Raw genomic sequence first — 18,655 nt, forward strand, 5'->3', positions numbered from 1 at the left:
CATATGGAATGGTGGGGTCAAGAACAACTCCATATCACCCAATGGGGGAATGGCCAGGTGGAGCAATTCAGTAAGACGCTCTTACAGATGTTGAAGACGTTCTGAGAGAAGCAGAAGGCAAACTGGAAGGCATCTTTGAACAAGGTGATTCACGCCTACAATTGCACTCAAAGCAAGGTAACAGGGTTCTCTCCTTTCTCCCTGCTCGATCACAAAGATTACCTGTTGACCTTCGCTTTGACCTGAATCCTTATCCAGGTAACATTAATCATCGAGGCTATGTGGAAAAATGGCAACAGGGTATGACAGAAGCATATTAGATCACCAACAATAGTTCTCAGAAGTCTGCAGAGAGGGTTAAAAAGAACTACGATCGCCAGTTGAGAAATTCTATTTTGCAGCCTGGAGACAGTGTTCTTGTTAAAAAATATAAAAAAATAAACTTATCTGAGCAAGGAGGTCCTGGAAAACTCAGATCTTATTGGGAAGACACAATCCACATCATGGTTTGGCAAGTTGGGGAAGAAATTCCAGTGCATGAGAGAAAGTCAGAACATGGGAAAGGAACGTCTCGAGTCCTGCACCAGAATATTTTGTCACAATGTGACCACCTGCCACTTGAAATATAGCAGTCATCTCAACCACCACCTCGTCCAAGAACTCCAGACCAAAGGGCTACACCAATTGAACCTTTGGAAGTGGGTGACGAGGAAGAGTTTGCCTTCATTCATACCAATTCAATTGAATGCAAGAGAAACTTGAGACATTCGAGACCCAGAATAGAACCTGAAATGTTGATGCCAAGTTGCGGAGACAGAGGAATTGAAATGGATCAAGTCGCGCAACCTTCAGAGCTTCAAGAGACAGTGCACTCGCCTGAGAGGGATTCAAGCCCAACTCTTGCCGGCTGCAGACCCAGTCACCAGCAAGGAAATGGCTTCAGGGAGACCACAAAGGGAAAGGAGACCACCACAGAAACTTACACAACCAACAATAATGTTCAGCATATTACAGGAGGGAGCCAAGGTCGACACAGTGAATGTGCAGCTTTCTCCTTCCACACTAGTCAACCGGTCATTTGTTAGAGTCCCTCCACAATGGAATTCAGCAGGGCTACCTTTATGGACTGTTCCATTTTACAGCCGTACCCATTAGGGTGTTTCACAAAATTTTGCCAGATCGCTTTTTGTCTTGTTCCAATTGGCATTGTAAGCATCTGTACCAAAAATGGAGTCAATTGCTGCACATTTAGGGGTGGCACACTTTTTCACAATGTTGACGTTTTTTTCTATTTTCAGGAATAATGGCATCAAGAAAGAAATGTAACTTGCTCGAGAAGCCCCCTCTACCTTCCATTTTAGGAGCTCGCCTTCCCTCAAAGGAGCAAGTGCTACTCCACCTCCTCTATCATATTGAAGAGGGGAAGGCATTATCAAAGGCCACAACAGCAACAATGGATGAAGTAAAGAAGATATGGGAGAGAGCCAGTTTACCGACAATGACGGATGCCAATCTTTGAAAAAAGATCAAGAAGCTGTATGCAGAGTACAAGAAACTAATAAAAGAGAAAAACAGAGAGACGGATGGAGCTCTTTTATGTCGTGAAACTTGGCTCGGGGATCTTCAGGACCTCTTCGATATTGCTGCAGCAAACATATTCGACCTGAAGATCCCCGAAGAAGACAAATAATTTCTAAGGCGCCAAAGAGAAGACCGGATGTCATGCTCTTTTGGATGTGTAGACAAGGTTCAGTAAGGGAAGGATAAGAGAAAGAGGGCAGGAGAAGCTGAGAGAAACGCAAGAGCTGAACACAGTGCAGAAACAATGGCAAAACAGAAGTGTATCCGAGGTACTCACATGCTATCTCGATTGAGGGAAGAAGTTGGACAAGATTCATCAACAGCCTCTGAAGATGGTTCAGACGAAGAATCTGCTTACAGGGCAACGCCTGCCAAGCCCAGCCATATCTCCCATGCAGGATTAAAGAAGTGAGGCTCATCTGAAGTACTTGTTGCTTCATTGACAACATGGGACAGAGAGGGTCTATCCAATCGTCAGGCTGCTGCATCCTTCATAGTGACAGCAAAGAGCTTGGGACATGATGTTAGCAATTACTCAGTAAGTTCCGCAACTGTCCATAGAGCTTAGGTTGAGCAATAAAAATTGTGAAAAAGTGTGCCACCCTTTACTGGTGTCCTATTGGCTCAATTTTTGGTACAGATGTTCAAAATGTCAATAGGAACAAGGCAAAATGCGATCTGGCAAAATTTGGAAAACTTTTACTTATACCATTATATTGTGAACCACCCTAGTACCCATACCAGCCCCATTGTGTTTATGGACTGTGCCATTGGATGCTTGTGGACTCTGACGATTCATAGATCGTTAATGAGCAAAAATGGACTTACTGTGGATTGAGAAGAGACGGTTGCACAATGATGTGAATATGTTTGCGAGTCTTTGAAATAAGTACGTACCAGAGGTTAAAATCTCAAAGGTTAATAGAAGATTGTACTGACAGCAATGCAATGAGGGAACATTTCTTGAGCAGATGAGGCTAAAATGTTAGAGAAATGTTCCACCTTAACTTATGAATTGGTCCCTTATTGAGACACTCCCAAGTAAGTTAACGTCGGATGACATTTTGTTTATTGTCGGGGAGAGTGTAAGAAGTCAAACTTCGTGTGCGACAAAGGGAAATGGTTGTGTTTTTGTGTGCCCAAGATCGTTCAGTAAATGTAGTTGCATTTAATCGATTAATGGCATCGTCACTCGATTAATTGGGTGTGAGTTAGGCCTGTTTGGGGATGCGACTCTGCTCGCGCCATAACTGATAAAATCATTTTACGTGGAAAGCATTCTTGGTGCTCACGTTTTCATCTCCTTTCCAGATACGTGTTTTAAAGGGATATTTTGTATTTCCCGATTTGTATATCACTTACATGTTCAGTGTTGAGCAATGCAAAGCAATTGTGATAAAACAATGGTTAAATTGTTTTGATAGACGTGAAGGGCTACGGCTGATATATTATTTTCTGCAGTGAATCTTGTGGAAGTGCGATGTTGAATTAAAAATTGATGAAATCATTTTACGTGGAAAGCATTCTTGGTGCTCACATATTCATTCATTTTCAGGGGTATAACACAGGCAGGGGCGAGGCTGGATTTAATGAGATACTATCGGTATGGAATGAGCCAGGGGGAGTTTTTGTTTGCAATGAAACATTTAAGCATGTCGAATGTTCATTATGTAGGAAGGATCATAGACAGAGTTGTGTGTTGTTTTGAAGGAGCAGGAGAAAGACATTTAAGGGAGGTTAAATGACTATCGGGTCATTACAGGAAGACATTGGTTGTGATACATGCAGGAGAAAATGATGTTGGAAATGTTTACTAGGAAGATTTGAAATATATGTATGTATATATATATATAAAATCAGTCTGCAATTCTGGGGTAATTAACCCATCCATAAAGACGGGTCCTTCGCCAGTAAATTTTATTAATGTATGGTTAATAGAGCATAGGTATGATGGGCTAAACGGCCTCCACTTGTGTCAAAGTACCTGTTTATCCTTGTAGTTGCTGTAAAGGCAGCAGCTGCTGTATGAAACAAATTCACCAATTATCGTTTGCACATTTCATGTGAACAGTCATCTTCAACTACAATGAGCAAGCAAATTATAATGTAGCTGTTCCATCCTTTTCGCATGGATGTTAAAGATCCCATCATGGTATTTTTTTTTTCACCAATACCAAGGCCAAATTTCATATTCTTGTTGCAACTTCAGCAATTCTGGTCAAAATGTCTGTGCCATGAGATCATGGAAAGTAACCAATAAGAGATACCATGGCTGTAAGTGAATTTTACTAACACCATCAGATATGGCATTTGACTGAGCATAATGCCAAACATATACAGTATAGAGTTTCAAGTTGATGTTTTAAAAAGTACAGGATTGCAATTAATTTTTAGGTACTGTACAGTATGGTATCATGATTTTCTTTTTTCGTCGGTGAAGACATTTGGTATTCTTCAGTAACAAGTATCACCATAGGAAACAACATACCGAGCTGTCTGTATTGTAACAAATTGCAAATGTCACAAAATATTTGAATAAACGAACAGTTTGGATGTTGAGAAAGATATGAAAACGCTGAGCTTTTCATGCTCTGACACATTCCAGTGTTAAACATAATTAGTGATCAAGGCATTGACAATAAATGGAGGTGGTGAGGATAGGAGGGGGGGGGGACGAGGGTCATGAAAGTTTATGGCGAAGATGCAATGACTCATGTAATCACTTGTACAGGGTAATCAAACTGAGTAGAGAAAAAAGAAAAAAGAAAAAAAAAATGCAATTATTTGATTGGTGAAAGGAATCATCCAATCACCTGAATCCTTAATATCCACAATGGGACTCAAAAAAAAAAAGTCCAAGAATGAAAAGCCTTTTTGCATGCAACTTTGTCAGCGGTACAAGCAATAGATGTACCAACGCAACATGTTTGGAGAACAATTAAAACTGATTATACAAAATAAACCGAATACAAAAAGTTAGATATGTTCATATTTATATACATGGAAGAAATGAACAAATGAGATGCTTCGTTCGACACAACTTATGATATATGTTTTAAAAAAAAAAAAATTTTTTTTTAAATTCACATTTAATAAAAACAAAAAAACAAGTAAAATTGCTTTCATGGAGGCAAATGCCCTGCATAAGGCCTCAAAACCACCTTTAGTGATCAATAAAACCCAACACCGCATTATATTACAGTAAACATGCAAAAACAGTAGCATTCATCTAAACATACATAAGCTCCCTGATTGATAGTTAGGCGCTAAAAAATACATTATTCAAGGTCCCCAATACCACAATGATAAACATCACAAAAGTTTGTGCAAAATTTCAGTTGCAGGTCTCAGGGTGGACTTCCTTATTAAAATATATTTTGTCAACTTTGTCTTTTTCATAATCTGATTTAATCCACATCGTTATACAATTGGCCCAAAATGGACGCACGCGCGCGCGCGCGCACACACACACACACACACACACACACACACACACACACACACACACACACACACACACACACACACACACACACACACACACACACACACACACACACACACACACACACACACACACACACACACACACACTCCTCCTTTTTCTTCAAAACAGGTAAAGATATTCAAATGGAGCATCGACTGATACTAACATCAATCTTTATTCTGCCATGGTGCATATCTATTCCTCAACATATTCCACACATCTCAGCCAATGATTAAGTAGTTTTGCGATGCCATTACAATAGAACTGCGTGTCCTGCTGACTTAACCAGCGCTTCACAGTGGCATTGACATCGTTGAAAGAAACATGCTCTCCACAAAGCTGTTCCTTAAGTTTGGGAAAGATGAAGATCTAACAGAGCCAAGTCAGGGTTGGTGATCCTTTGTGATTGTACTCCATTGGCCATCCCTTACTCTCAGGATCATAATGGTGCACCCAACTCTTATTTCCAGTCATTTCCTCCTAGTCAATCATCCAAACTCTCATCTCCAGCACTTCACTGCATTGACAATGTCGTGCTGTCTTCTTGACGAATGTAGCACTGAGGCAATCAATGTCAGAATCACACGACTTCACACGCTGTGGTTTGAAGAACTAATGTGCGGACTGCAGTTTGTTTCATTCGAATATCTTTTCTTGTTTTGGAGAAAAAGAATATGAAGCATTACTTTTCAACACACCCTCGTATCTCCAAAGAGCACAGAAACCATCGGTGCTCGGAATGGTTTGATTTTGGCATCATCTCTGCCCAACCAGTTCCAGTGGCTCAGGTCAGGGTTTGCCGGGGGGGTCGGGGGATATATCAACACCATACGATGTTGGTCTATATGTTGGTCTCATTCCAGGGGATGTCTGTCTTAAAGAAGCGCCGGATAAGCTTTTCCAGCTCGCGGCGTGCACGACTTTCCTCATCTAAGCCCAGTCGCAAGGCTTGCGTCTCCTTGGATTGGTGAAATTGGGGGGAAAAAAACAGAAATACCATTAAAGATATGCTTTATAAACGGGCAATCACCATCTGAAAAAGGATGGGTGCTCATGTCTTTAAATTGTCGAAACAGTAGAGCTGCGTATTCAAATTATCGAAATACGACTGAGCCATGCAACAGGACGTCTCTCTGCGAGGTATATTGGGACAAAAGAAGAAAATTGCAAAACCGGATAATCCATTAAATAGTTCTTCAAGATTTGCTAGTAAAGCTATTAAAAATTTTTTACCGATCCAAGCCCGCCACCAAGTCATCCACACCCACTTCCCTCCCTCCCCCAAAAGGATTTTCTAAAATTGAAATTCGGGGAAAGCTATTGTTGAACCTACTTGTTTGAGATCTTGCACCATGTCCTTGAGAGAATAGACGGCATCAACAAGACTTCTGTAGAAACACAAAGTGCGAAGCAACAGCGAGCTTAAGCTTCCAGTCTGTGACCAAGGTAAGGACATGCTTCTCAAGCATTTACATGAGCATTGTTGCACCATTAGCATTGCAGAGTTCACAAAGGCATGAGTTTCAGAGAAACTTTACAATACTTGGATTGTCTTTGACATAGCTTATCGGAAAGCTCTTGGATTAAAATAATAATATTTTAAATCCAACTCACCTCTTGGTGCAATCACTTTTAATGATGCACCAATTAAGCAAATCCCTTGCTTGTTAACTCCTTCAAGTAAAAATTGCCCATTTGCATACATATGAAAAGGAGAGGTAAAATGAAAAGATAGGGGAGTTTATATTTAAAATAAAGATAAAATTTAGGCTCATGGAAGAGTGAGGTGACAGTGAGGAGAAGGGCAACAAACTTGGTGTGGTAGATAGGACAAGCAAGGGAATGAACAAACAGGCAAAGAGCAGCGTGAAAGAAACATGGGTAGCTAAGAGTGTAAAAGGGGTTGGTGAGGGAAGAGATAATTAGAGTAGAATTCAAAATTATGAGTCTAGATGCAAGATGACAAGAGATGGTGGTGCTCTGCAAACTTGAAGCCTTGGAGAGAAGAGTGGGATTGAAATGACTTCGGATGGTGATTCCACAATCCGGAGAAAAGAAGAGCAAGGGAGTGGAGGGGAGGGAGTAAGCCTGGATTAGAATGGTACCAAGGAGGGAATATGAGAATAATAAGCGCATCTTTTAGGGACTGGAAAGAGGAGAAGGGCTGAAAGAGCACAGACAGGCAGATGAGAATAAATGGGGAAGGAATAAATAAATAATAATAAAAAGCAACAAAATAAATAATAAGAGACCACCAACCTGTTTCCACTTGGAGAACAGTTGGCCTTGTTATTTTGCTCTTTCTGAAAGATGCCAACATTGTTGAGAGCTTTGGATTCCACAGCATCCAGGAAACAGGTTTACGTGGATTATGCAGGCCACCTGCCCATCGGGGAAAGCAGTTAGGATAATGAAATGAGGTTACCTTGAGTTGCGTTCACCTTTCTTGAAGAGATGGCATCTTGCTTGATGGACACTGCACACAGCACAAGACTGTACCAGTGCTGAGAGGATGGATCAGAGAGTTGCAGATGAGATGGGATAAACCTGTGCATGAGATAGCAGGTTGGCACTCCAAGGTGGCTGGCACTACCAATCTCTGCAATGCTGAGGAGGGTCTCTAACTACAGCCAGAGAGATATGGATGTTCACAAGTTTAGGGTCAGAGGAGCCAAGTGGGACAGAGGACGAACAAGTTGTTGTACCAAGTCCAGGAGGGAGCACATGCCATTTGTAGAGATACAGGTTCAGATTTTAACAAATCAGGTCAGACTCAAGGACTCGCAAAAAAGCTTTTGTCATGATGCTGTTGCTGGGTTGTTGTTGAACAAACCCCAAGCCAACTTGCATGGTGGCCGTTAAAGTCACCATATGTGAGGCAGAGAGTTGGAATGTATGGTTACTACTTTGTCCTTGTTGGCAGAAATACATATGTAGATGGAGTTGGCATCACTTGGTGATTGATACACTACCCAAAGAGAAGCTGTTTTGTAAAGCAGAAGAAAAATGCGAATTTTGTGATTGTAAAACAAGAGCCAGAACGAAGTCTCACATCTTTAAGCAGCTTTTAAAGACAATTTTTTTTTTTTAAAGCAGACATGTCAGAAACCACCATAGATTGGTTTCTCAATATGAGACTTTCAAAATGACATTCCACCCCAGAATGCCCGGCACACATGAGCAGAAACTTTCGGAAACGGTAGTGTTCAAGGTATCGTAAAGTATTGTTGTGGTTACCAAATTCGCAAACCACCATTCAGGTCCCTTAGGTGAGATATCTCGGTAAGTATATGTGTAGTTAGGCCCAAACCCGTTGTCTAGTGGGAATACATGTCATTTATGCGTGCTGCGACTCTTCAGGATAGCCGTTTTTCTTTTACTATCCTTATTTTGGACCAACCGCCATTGTTACCACCACCAGTCACAACATCAACCACCAACCACAACGCCGCTTCACCACAACCTTCACGTCACACCTCGCAACCGTCGCATCGCCACCGTTCTTGCGCCGCTTGTGGGTACCGGTGTTGGACTCGTGCAGGGCGCGCGCCGAACAGCGTGTACAAAACCACGGATTTTCCGCTTCAAAAACGGATCAAAAACGACACACGCCCACTTTTGTGCCGTCCAATCGGTGAGCGAGGGGCGATTTGGCCCCGCCTCCAGGGCGTTGGAGGGCGATCGCTATATGCAAATTTATGGATCAAAAAGCATTCACGCCCACTTTTTCTCGGGCCAATGGGGAGCGAGGTGAAAGGTCGAAGGGAGGGGGTCAAAGATGAGAGAGCGAAGCCACGGGGCTGATATAAGCGACCGCGTTCGTCAGTCAAATAAAGAGGGAGTTAAGACTTCGCGGGCGGTGGAGTTGGCAAGAAGGAGCTGGTCGTCGTCGTGTGCGTTGGAGTCGGAGCGGAGGGGACGGAGCTGTGGAGAGGCGGCGAGGGCAGACGAGGGGGTGCTCGCGTCGTGCAGGGAGCTGCACCCCAGGGAGGCCGACAGCGCGACCTGGCCGAGGTGGAGACACTCGTCGCGGGACTCGAGGCAGAGTAGGAATCCTCTATACCCCGAGCATCAGCAACCCCCTCCTGTTTCCCCCCGCGCTGAGATAGTGCGACCAAGGGGGCCCCTTTCCCACCCCCTACCAGACACCGCCCGCGAGGCCCGCGGAGTTGAGGCACCATCGCCGCTCCGCGTCTCATCACCAGACGGGTAGGCCCGACCCGGTCTCGGCCTCAGGCCCGCCTCATCCTTGAGGGTATTCTTTTCCTTGGTTTTGGGTATGTGTTGTCGGCGCCGTCTGTGAAGTAAAATTGTATAAGTGTTGCCGTGTGCTCGCGTAATCGGTATTAGATCTGCATTGTCGCATTTGCTTTTTGTGTAAAATTGCATTGTTTCTTCTCTTCTTTTCTATGTGCTTTTGGTGGAATTGAATATGTGTGCTTTCCGTTCATCGCGAATAAATGTGCTTTGTGTTGAACTGTTTCCCGCTTCGCTTCGTCATTTCCTTCATTGAATCCTCATCTTGCTTCACGTAAAGGGTTGGTAGTGGGCTGAATACGCCCGATAATTAATCGAACCGTCGAGGCCGACGATAACACCGCTCGGTTATCCCGATAGTACGGAACGGGTCGCTTAAGTGGACCGTGTCCGAAGTCGACCTGCGGCGAGGTGCGATCGCCCGGTCTACCCTCCGTGTGGGTACTTAGGTAGGTCGAATTTGGCGAGCAACCCTATTCCACGCGGGGGCTGATTGGCTCGATCGCGGTGAGACCGAAAGGTCCACCCGTGACTGGTTCCCGGCGTTAGTCCGAGAGGGTCACGACTGGATTGTCCGTCCGGTGGGCGACGTGCCGCGATTCGAGTTACGTGGCCGTCAGCACGCCGGCGGGCGCGAATCCGTAACAGTATATTGTGTGTGTGGGAGACAAGGATTGTTTTCGAAAAGATGCTGAAAATACTTGGAAATGTACCCACGAGAAAGGATTGTGCCTCTGCATAACAAAAGACTTGGAGAACCCTCTCAGCTTGGCGAATGGGCACCTGCTCATACTGCAAACTCCTGACCATTTGGGTCGGTGCAAGGCCTGAATGGATGGGCATGTGCTACACCAACCCCCGAAGGATCGCTACCAGTGAATGGACTGTGTATCTTATCCGGATTAGGTGCTTTTGAACACTGATGGCAAGAAATATCTGGGGCTTGTGAACGGACAGAGTAAATTTAAAATGCTGATATTTACTAATCACGTTGGTTGGGGGGGGGGAGGGCGAGAGGGACACAGATATGAGCTACAGGGGTGGTTATAAATATCCTCGTATAAAAGCCCATCAAAAATGACAGGTTGGAATTATGTTATTCAAAATATTCAGAGACTGAAAGATATGATGTTTTGGAGCAAGAAAAAGCATTCTTTTAAAACATTTTATGCAGAAATGTTATCCTATTTTCTTTATCTTCTGGGCCTTTCATTTCGAGGGTACAGCCTCATGAGTGTGCCAAAGCCTGAAGCCTTGGCCTAGCGTCAGGTGTGCTTATATCTTTATTTATTAGACATCGCATGCATGTAAATGAACACTCGTTTTTGGCTCATTCCGTGTCATTTCAGCCGGGGGTTGTGGCGACCCCCTCAGATTTTTCAGAAAAAAATTCTGAAAGCGACCTTAGCAGATATGAGGAAGGTTTGCCAAGTTATAGCTCAAAATTCCAAGTAGTGTCCGAGATATGGCCCTACAAACACCCTCGTGGTGTTTCAATTCTGGCAGTGGTGAGTTGCAGATATGTATCTGAAGCATTTTTGGAGGGCTCTAAATTCCAGAGTTTTACAAACAGAGTTCTGAAAATTCACACAAATGGTGTCTATTCGTGAGGCTTTCAGAATCTGATATCAAAAATGTTCTACTTAAAATACTTTTAACATAAGTACTCTCAAATGTAGTGATTTGTAACATGCAGTCAAAAAAAATTTATTTTTCAAATTGCTGCCAGTCAGTTTATTCATCATGAAGAATTTTGTTGCCTGATTTACATAATCTAGTGACTGGATCATTTACACAAGAAAACTGAAACCTTTTGGAGCAAAATCTTGGGTGCTATAGGTGTCTGAACTTTGCTCCAGACTCAACGACACTAAAATTAATCCCGGTTTTACCGCAAGTGTTCACCATGTTGACAGTTACACAGCTCTTTGAAATTTTTGTCACTTAAAGACACATACATAGGCAAACTGTGGTCGAAAATTCAAGAGTTGTTTAGAGCCCTCCAAAAATGCTTCAGATACAAATCTGCAACTCGCGACAGCCAGAATTGAAACACCCCTAGCATGTTTGTAGGGCCATATCTCGGACACTACTTGGAATTTTGAGCTATAACTTGGCAAACCTTCCTCATATATGTTAAGGTAGCTTTGAGAATTTTTTTAGGAAAATCTGAGGGGGTCACCGCAGAATTTCATTTTTTTGGCTAATTTGACACGGAATGACCCATTACTCTGCACGCGTTACACATTACTGTGCAGCGAATTTCACCTTCTTGTGCCTTGTATTTTTTATTTTTTTAAAACGCTATTGTACACCGCCATTCAGGCCTGGTTGCGTCATCGTCGACATTTCCAAAAGAAGAGGCGCAATGACTCTTCAATGGAAAATGTTTTTCGAGTTTTTTTTTAACCTGAAAAAAAATAGATCGGAGTGAACACAGTCATGTCAAAAAATAGGCCTTTAAAACCCTTTACTTCTGAAATCGTCATTTTGAAGGGAGATAGACATCTCACAAACAAATACATAAATACACATTTTGTTTTATAAGGTACACTGAACAAAAATATAAACGCACCAAGCGATTGTTACTATTTTACCTCGAACTCATTAATAGTAAATCTTCACAACAATTTGGTTATCGAATCCATGACAATTGAGCATTAAATTTCAAAGAGTTCCTTGAGAATTCTGGCGACAGTCTTTGCGCTACAACAGCCGACACAACCGAGGTGTCACTGTCAGAGTTCACACAGTCAGTAGCGAGTGTCCACCGTTGGCGTCGCGCAGAGCGGTGCATCTCCGGCAATGGACATCACCAGATTATCGTCTGCGCCTGTTATGCAGCCCGACAGTCTCATCGGCAGTCCTCGTGGCCGGTCGGAGTCGATCCCGGAGATGTTGCAGCCTCATGTGACGATCCTGACCGGCGGTGGTCACACGTGGTCGCCGGGCATGCAGGCGGTTCACGGTGCTTCCAGTCTCTCTGAGGCGCGTTCTCAGGCGGCTAATGGTGGAGTGGTGGACATTGAAGTGTGCTGCAACGGCCCGTACTGACGTCCCAGCATTCAGCATGCCAATGGCGCGCTCCCTCAAGATTTGTGACATCTGTGGCATGTTGACATTTGGCACCAGTCCACATTTTGGGGAGGCCTTTTATAGGGCAAGCTATAGGGAGTGTTTGTGTCCTGGTCATGCTCACTGACCATCACTCTGTCAAGCCCCATGGTGCTCATGGGAAGGATTACTCAACGTGTGAGTCCACACACTCAGAGTGGTCAATTTCAATGGGAACATCTGTCTTGAGCAAAACAAAGGAACCATTGCTCAAACATATCATCGGTTTGACCATTTTCCCATAATGGCAATCTTGACTTGGATATTTAGGTTGGTGCGTTTATATTTTTGTTCAGTATAGATTGCTTGTTTGGTTCTGCGGCCACAAGAGAAATAATAATGAGATTTTTGCGTATATTGCTAAAAGGAGAAGAGTTCTTTCGTGTGTGTGTTGTATGTTTTTATATACATCTACTGCCACCGCTATATTAACAGGAAGTGATCAGAAATAAACACCTCTTGGTCTCATCCATGGATATTTCTCATATTTCCGAAATTTCCGTAAGCCCGATTTGCATTTTGGAATAGAAAATTATGGTTAACAATCTAAAAATTGCCACTCTTTAGTCTAAATGCTGAAAATGATATTTAAAAGATGATTTCAATCACAGATTTCATGATAGTAACAGCAGGTGAAAAGTGCCTGGCAAGCAGAACCAAATCAATGAAAATGCACACAGCACATGCGCAAACGGCCTTGTTTAGCATTCATATGTCATTTTGAAAGTCTCATATTGTGAAATGCTTGATTTTCAAGTACACCATGACAGACTTTTAGGAAAACACACAAAACTTCACATACTAAAATTGCAGTGATAAATACAAATTAAGGCTAAATAATGAAGGAAGAGGTTAGGGGAAGAAGACAGGGGGGGGGGGCGGGGGTGGAAGAGGTGGATCAAGGTTGCCAGTTTTTTTTTTTAAAACATTTAAAACAAGTATATTGTGTAGAAGGCCTTGTATAAAAGCTGTGACTACTACAAAATGGAGAATTATATTGGAAAATTAATCAATGCTTGGGGAACATGCAAACCACCCTCCACACCCACTTCTCCTCGATGAGAGTCTTGCCATCATTTTGGTGGCTCTCCATAATAACTTTCTCTTCTTCTGGGAGTATTATTTGAGGAGGTGGACACACTGGGAGAAGCAGCATCAAGGGGAGAGAAAGCACGTTATGTTAATATGGACACCAACAAATCATTGTTAACTTGATTGTGAGATGAGACAGTTCAGAGGGACATTTTTTTTTATTAATTGGAGGTGCAACAATGACAAATACAATGCAGATAAATTATAAAAGCGGCTTGATGAACTATAATATAAATATAAATATTGAATGCTTCTCCACTGTCAAGCATATATTGACAAAACTGTATTTGACCATTACAGGATAAATGCATGGAGGATAAATACATGGAGGAGCACTTATGGACTCACCATTAAAGTGGCTAGCCTGGAGGTGAACTTCGACTCACATATAAACTGTCATCCTGGTGTTTCAAAGGCAGTGAGGCCCACTGGCCAAATTCAAAATTCCTGCCACAGTCAAATGTCAGGCCTGGCCAGTCATTTGCAGAAAGGCTTGGTATAGAATCTTAAAAAGACTTTCTGGCCGATCCCACAAGATAGGAATAATTGGGTTCATAAAAGAAAAAAACAAAACAAAAGTCCAACACCTGCAGAACCAACTAATGTTAAATTAAAGCTGGCAAGCTGATAACCACGCACCAATCCACACCCACGCACCAATCCCCATGCCACCCCAAGCCCTCCTCCTTCCAAATTTCCATTTTTGCCTCCTGTGAGTTTCCTTCTGTATCCATCTTGTCCTTTACTGCCCCCCCCCCATTTCTCCCCACATCAATTGTTTGTCTGTTTCCCTCTATCTTGGTCTTCGATACTGCTGTTGGTGCACCCCTCTCTACTGTTCTTTTTGTCCTGTTCCGTCCTGATCCATTCAGTGTACCCGCTCTTCCACAAGCCTTGACTATGTCTACAAATAAAAAGAAAAAAATTACCCCCGGTTGGGGGTGACGGTCATCTCTGAAGCTCTGTAGATGTGGATCTCTGATCGGCTTAGAATGGCTTCGATGTCGTCTTGTCTTTTGGTTCAACGTACAGACGAAAGCCCGGGAGTAAAAAGGATAGAAAACCTCAGAAATCAAACTACATTTCTGAGTTATCCGGAGATATATTTTGAAAATGGTTGATTTGGAACATTAAAGATCAATGTGTCTTCAAAAGGATAGAAACCAGACCTCAGAAATCAAACTACATTTCTGAGTCATAAATGGCAGATGATATTTTGACAATGGATGATTTCACAAGTTTACTGCATCGGTGACCTTGACATTGACCTTCAATCAGGTCTAAAGTCATACCATCGTGCATCACTCATCGATCTCTACATACATACCAAGTTTCATCAAGATCGGGCGAAATTTTTTTGACCGTATCACATCGACGATTTTTCCAACTTTGAAGACACGTGACTCGATAACCAAGACGAATTTAAAAAAACCTGCCTGACCAAATTTAGATATTGTTCCATATTATCAGAATCCGAAGAAATTTCGAAGATTGGATCACAAACGGCGGAGGAGATAGATTTTGAAAATGGACAATTTTGCAACAATGGAGTGGCCTTGACCTTGACCTTCAATCGTGTCAAAAGTCATACCGTCGTGCATCACTCATCAACCCCTACCTACATACCAAGTTTCATCAAGATCAGGCAAATTTTTTTTGACCGTATCACATCGATGATTTTTTCCAACTTTGAAGACACGTGACTCGATAACCAGGACGGATTTCAAAAAACCGGCCCGACCAAATTTAGATGTTCCATATTATCAGAATCCGAAGGAATTTCGAAGATCGGATCATAAACGGCGGAGGAGATAGATTTTGAAAATGGACGATTTCGCAACTTTGGAGTGACCTTGACCTTCAAATCGGGTAAAAGGTCATACCGTCGTGCATCTGTCATCGACATCTACCCACATACCAAATATCAAGAAAATCGGAAGAAAAAAATGGGGACGTACGTACGGACATCGAGACTGGTTTTATTAGGTCATTTCGTTAGAGATGACCTAAAAAGGTGTACATTTGCAGTTAATTTTGTTTAAAATCAGTTTCTCTTTCATTCATGGGTTTTATCTAGTTATGATTATATGCAATTAAGCTTTAATATATGGAGATGGCCGGATCGCCTAAAAAATGTGTGCACCAATCTTTGATCTAGTCTATCCTGAGAGTTGGAATGTCAACCAACCGATAAAACTGTGACTGGTGTTTCGCAAGCAGGGAGAGGCAATGTGTGTGACCTACTTCGGATGGATGTTGAACTGGATGTCCTGTCTGTTGGCATTGGTTGGTGGACGTTAAATATCCCACAGAGTCCTTCATGAAGGGTAGGTGAGTTTTCGGCGGGCACCATGGTCAAATTCTTAATTCCTGCCTGATCGACTGCTGGGAAGACAATGGCAAACTACCCAGCGAAACTCATTGAGAAACTGCTGTGGCAACACCAGCAATCTGTATAGAGCATGGAAAGTCTCATCTCATGTTTTCATGAGTCTCCATATACATTATCAAAATAAACCAACAATGGCGAAATTAAAGATGCTGGTTAAAAAAAAGAAAAAAAAGAAAAAAAAGGGGAAAAAAAAATCAAACTGCCACATAAAAGTCAAGTTCAAAAATATGACCACTGGACCTGTAGCCTATTTGGGCCCTGGCCTAATGTAACCCAAATTTGGTTGCATTCTGACCAGTGGGTCTGGAGAGGAAGGTCTTTGAAAGAATTTACACAATTTTCCAAAATATTTTCCAAGTCTGCCATTTTGAGACACTTCCAGTAACGTGATCGGCATGGCCTCTGCAATTTAACACGAGGACCCTGTCCTAATGGTGTAACCCAAATTTGGTAGCATTCTGACTGGTGGATCTGGAGAAGAAGATTTTTGAAGGAATTTACTAAGTCCACCATTTTGACCGACTTAAAGTCGTATGACCGGAATGAGCTTTGCAATCCACGTTAGTCAGGAGCGGAATGTTGCAGCCAAATTTCAGCCGGATCGGCCCAATGGTTTGGCTGGAGAAGTCAAAATAGGAGATGGACGGATGGACGGACAGTGCACGATGACAATACCGTATCTGAAATTCCAATTCCAGTAAGCTAAAAATCATGACATTTTAAATAAATCTCAAATCAGACAATTAATTGAGAACATTTACAACACTCACCCCATAATAATCTGATGACATCAAAATATATCATTATCCTCATCGAAGAAGAGGGTATTCCATTTGGGTCCGTTTGTCTGTTTGTTTGTCCACACAGAACTTGTGTTTTTCTCCCCAAGCACTTGGCGGATTGAGACAAAATTTTCACCATAGCAATTATTAAAACATGCATGTAGAATGTTTTAATAACCATGACGTCATAGGTCATGCGAATGGCAGTGATGTTGAAAAAAAACAGAAAAACTTTGGACCTCTATATCTCTGAAACCGCACCAAGGGGAAAAAATCGAAACTTGGCACTTAGCAATTACTCATCATGGGGAATAAGTGTGACATTATTTCTGATGACATCCGTGTCTTCGTTATGACGTCATAATTGCATATGTAGAACGCTAAGTATGATAAGTATGAAAATTTTTGACGGTCATCTCGAGATAAAATGGTCCACAGAAGCAAAAATCGATGATGTCATTTGGCTGGTGATTCTCCTTGACTTTGGAATTGAACTCACATGTGGTGAGTTGCAGGTTCGTGCAATTTAAAAATCACTCATTCAACCAGTTTGAACAAAGAAAAGGAGTCATTCTGCTGTTTTGTGTCACTGTGTGGACCACAATGAGCATGGAGAAAATAAAGAAAACCAGATAATTGTCTGAGGAGGTCAGACACAAGATTGTAGCCAACATGGACAATCTCAAGGCTACAAGTCCATCTCCAGAGACCTTGATGGTTCTGTGTCCACCGTACGCAATGTTATCAGGAAGTTTAAGGTCCATAGCACTGCAGCTAACCTCCCTGGACGTGGACGTGATAAATCTTGAACGAAGATTGCAGCGAAGGATTGTTTGAATGGTGGAGAAAGCACCTCAATCAACTGCCAAACAGATTCAAGCTGGCGTTCCGACACAAGGTACAACAGTTTCAACTCGCATTATCGGTTGCCAACTCAATGAAAGGGGGTTCCTATGGTAGGAGACCCAGGAGGACCCCACTGCTGAGAGAGAGAAATAAGATAGCCCGACTGGAGTTTGCCAACACACTTGAACAAGCCAAGATCCTTCTGGGAGAATGTCCTGTGGACAGATGAGATCAAATTAGAGCTTTTTGGAAAAGCACATCATCTCTATGTTTACAGAAACAAAATGAAGAGTTCAAAGAAAAGAAAACCTTCCCTACAGTCAAACATGGAGGTTGGTCAGTGATGTTTTGGGGCTGCTGTGCTGCCTCTGGCACTGAGTGTCTTGAATGCGTGCATGGCATCATGAAATCAGATTACCAAAGCATTTTGGAGCACAATGTTCAAAAAAGTGTCAGAAAGCTGGGTCTCTGTCGAAGGTCATTGGTGTTGCAGCAGGAAAATGACCCCAAACACACTTCAAAAAGCACCCAGGAATGGTTCAAGACAATGCTAGACCGTTCTGAAGTGGCCAGCAATGAGCCCAGATCGAAATCCCATTGAACACCTGTGGGGAGATCTGAAAACAGCAGTTGAGAGAAGGCACCCTTCAAATCTGGGAGAACTGGGGCAGTTTGCACAAGAAGAGTATTTGGCCAAACTGCCAGTAGAGAGGTGGAGGAAGCTCTTTCATGGTTATCGAAAGTGCTTGACTGCAGTTATTTTGTCCAAAGGTTGTGCTACCAAATATTAAGTTGAGGGTGTCTGTAATTTTTTCAATGCTATTTCTTTTTATTTTCTGATTTCAAAGGATATATTAAGGTCTGAATCAAAAACAAAGGTTCTGTAATATTAACAGTGAAATAAAGAATTGTGGAGACAAAATACTTTTGTCAATTTCAACCGATTTTTAGACAAAATTTTGTCAATTGAAAAAAGTGCAAGGGTGCCAATAGTTTTGGCCATGAGTGTATGACATCAAAGGTCATGTGGTTTGGCAGCCATATTGGATTGAGCAAATATCATAAAAAAAAGTATTTCTCCCGAACAGCTTCATCAATCGACAT

At 42.4% G+C, this 18,655-nt stretch overlaps 1 protein-coding gene across 5 annotated transcripts in view; it reads right to left on the reverse strand.

Annotated features, from left to right (window-relative positions):
- Positions 1–3,850: 3,850 nt before the first annotated feature.
- Positions 3,851–18,655, reverse strand: part of LOC147022974 (rho guanine nucleotide exchange factor 7-like) — an 87,065-nt gene continuing 72,260 nt past the window's right edge. For all 5 annotated transcript variants that reach the window (XM_085887962.1, XM_085887961.1, XM_085887963.1 and 2 more), the window contains 3 exons: positions 13,489–13,579; positions 6,402–6,456; positions 3,851–6,026 (listed from right to left, as the gene is read on the reverse strand). In XM_085887962.1, the coding sequence (XP_085744088.1) occupies positions 5,910–6,026; positions 6,402–6,456; positions 13,489–13,579 (263 nt within the window). In that variant the 3' untranslated portion in view covers positions 3,851–5,909. The remainder of the gene's footprint in view (positions 6,027–6,401; positions 6,457–13,488; positions 13,580–18,655) is intronic.

This window comes from Eptatretus burgeri, chromosome 7 (assembly GCF_056783735.1).
Source record: "Eptatretus burgeri isolate ZD-2024b chromosome 7, Ebu_testis_v1, whole genome shotgun sequence".
In the NCBI taxonomy this organism is placed as follows: Eukaryota; Metazoa; Chordata; class Myxini; order Myxiniformes; family Myxinidae; genus Eptatretus; species Eptatretus burgeri.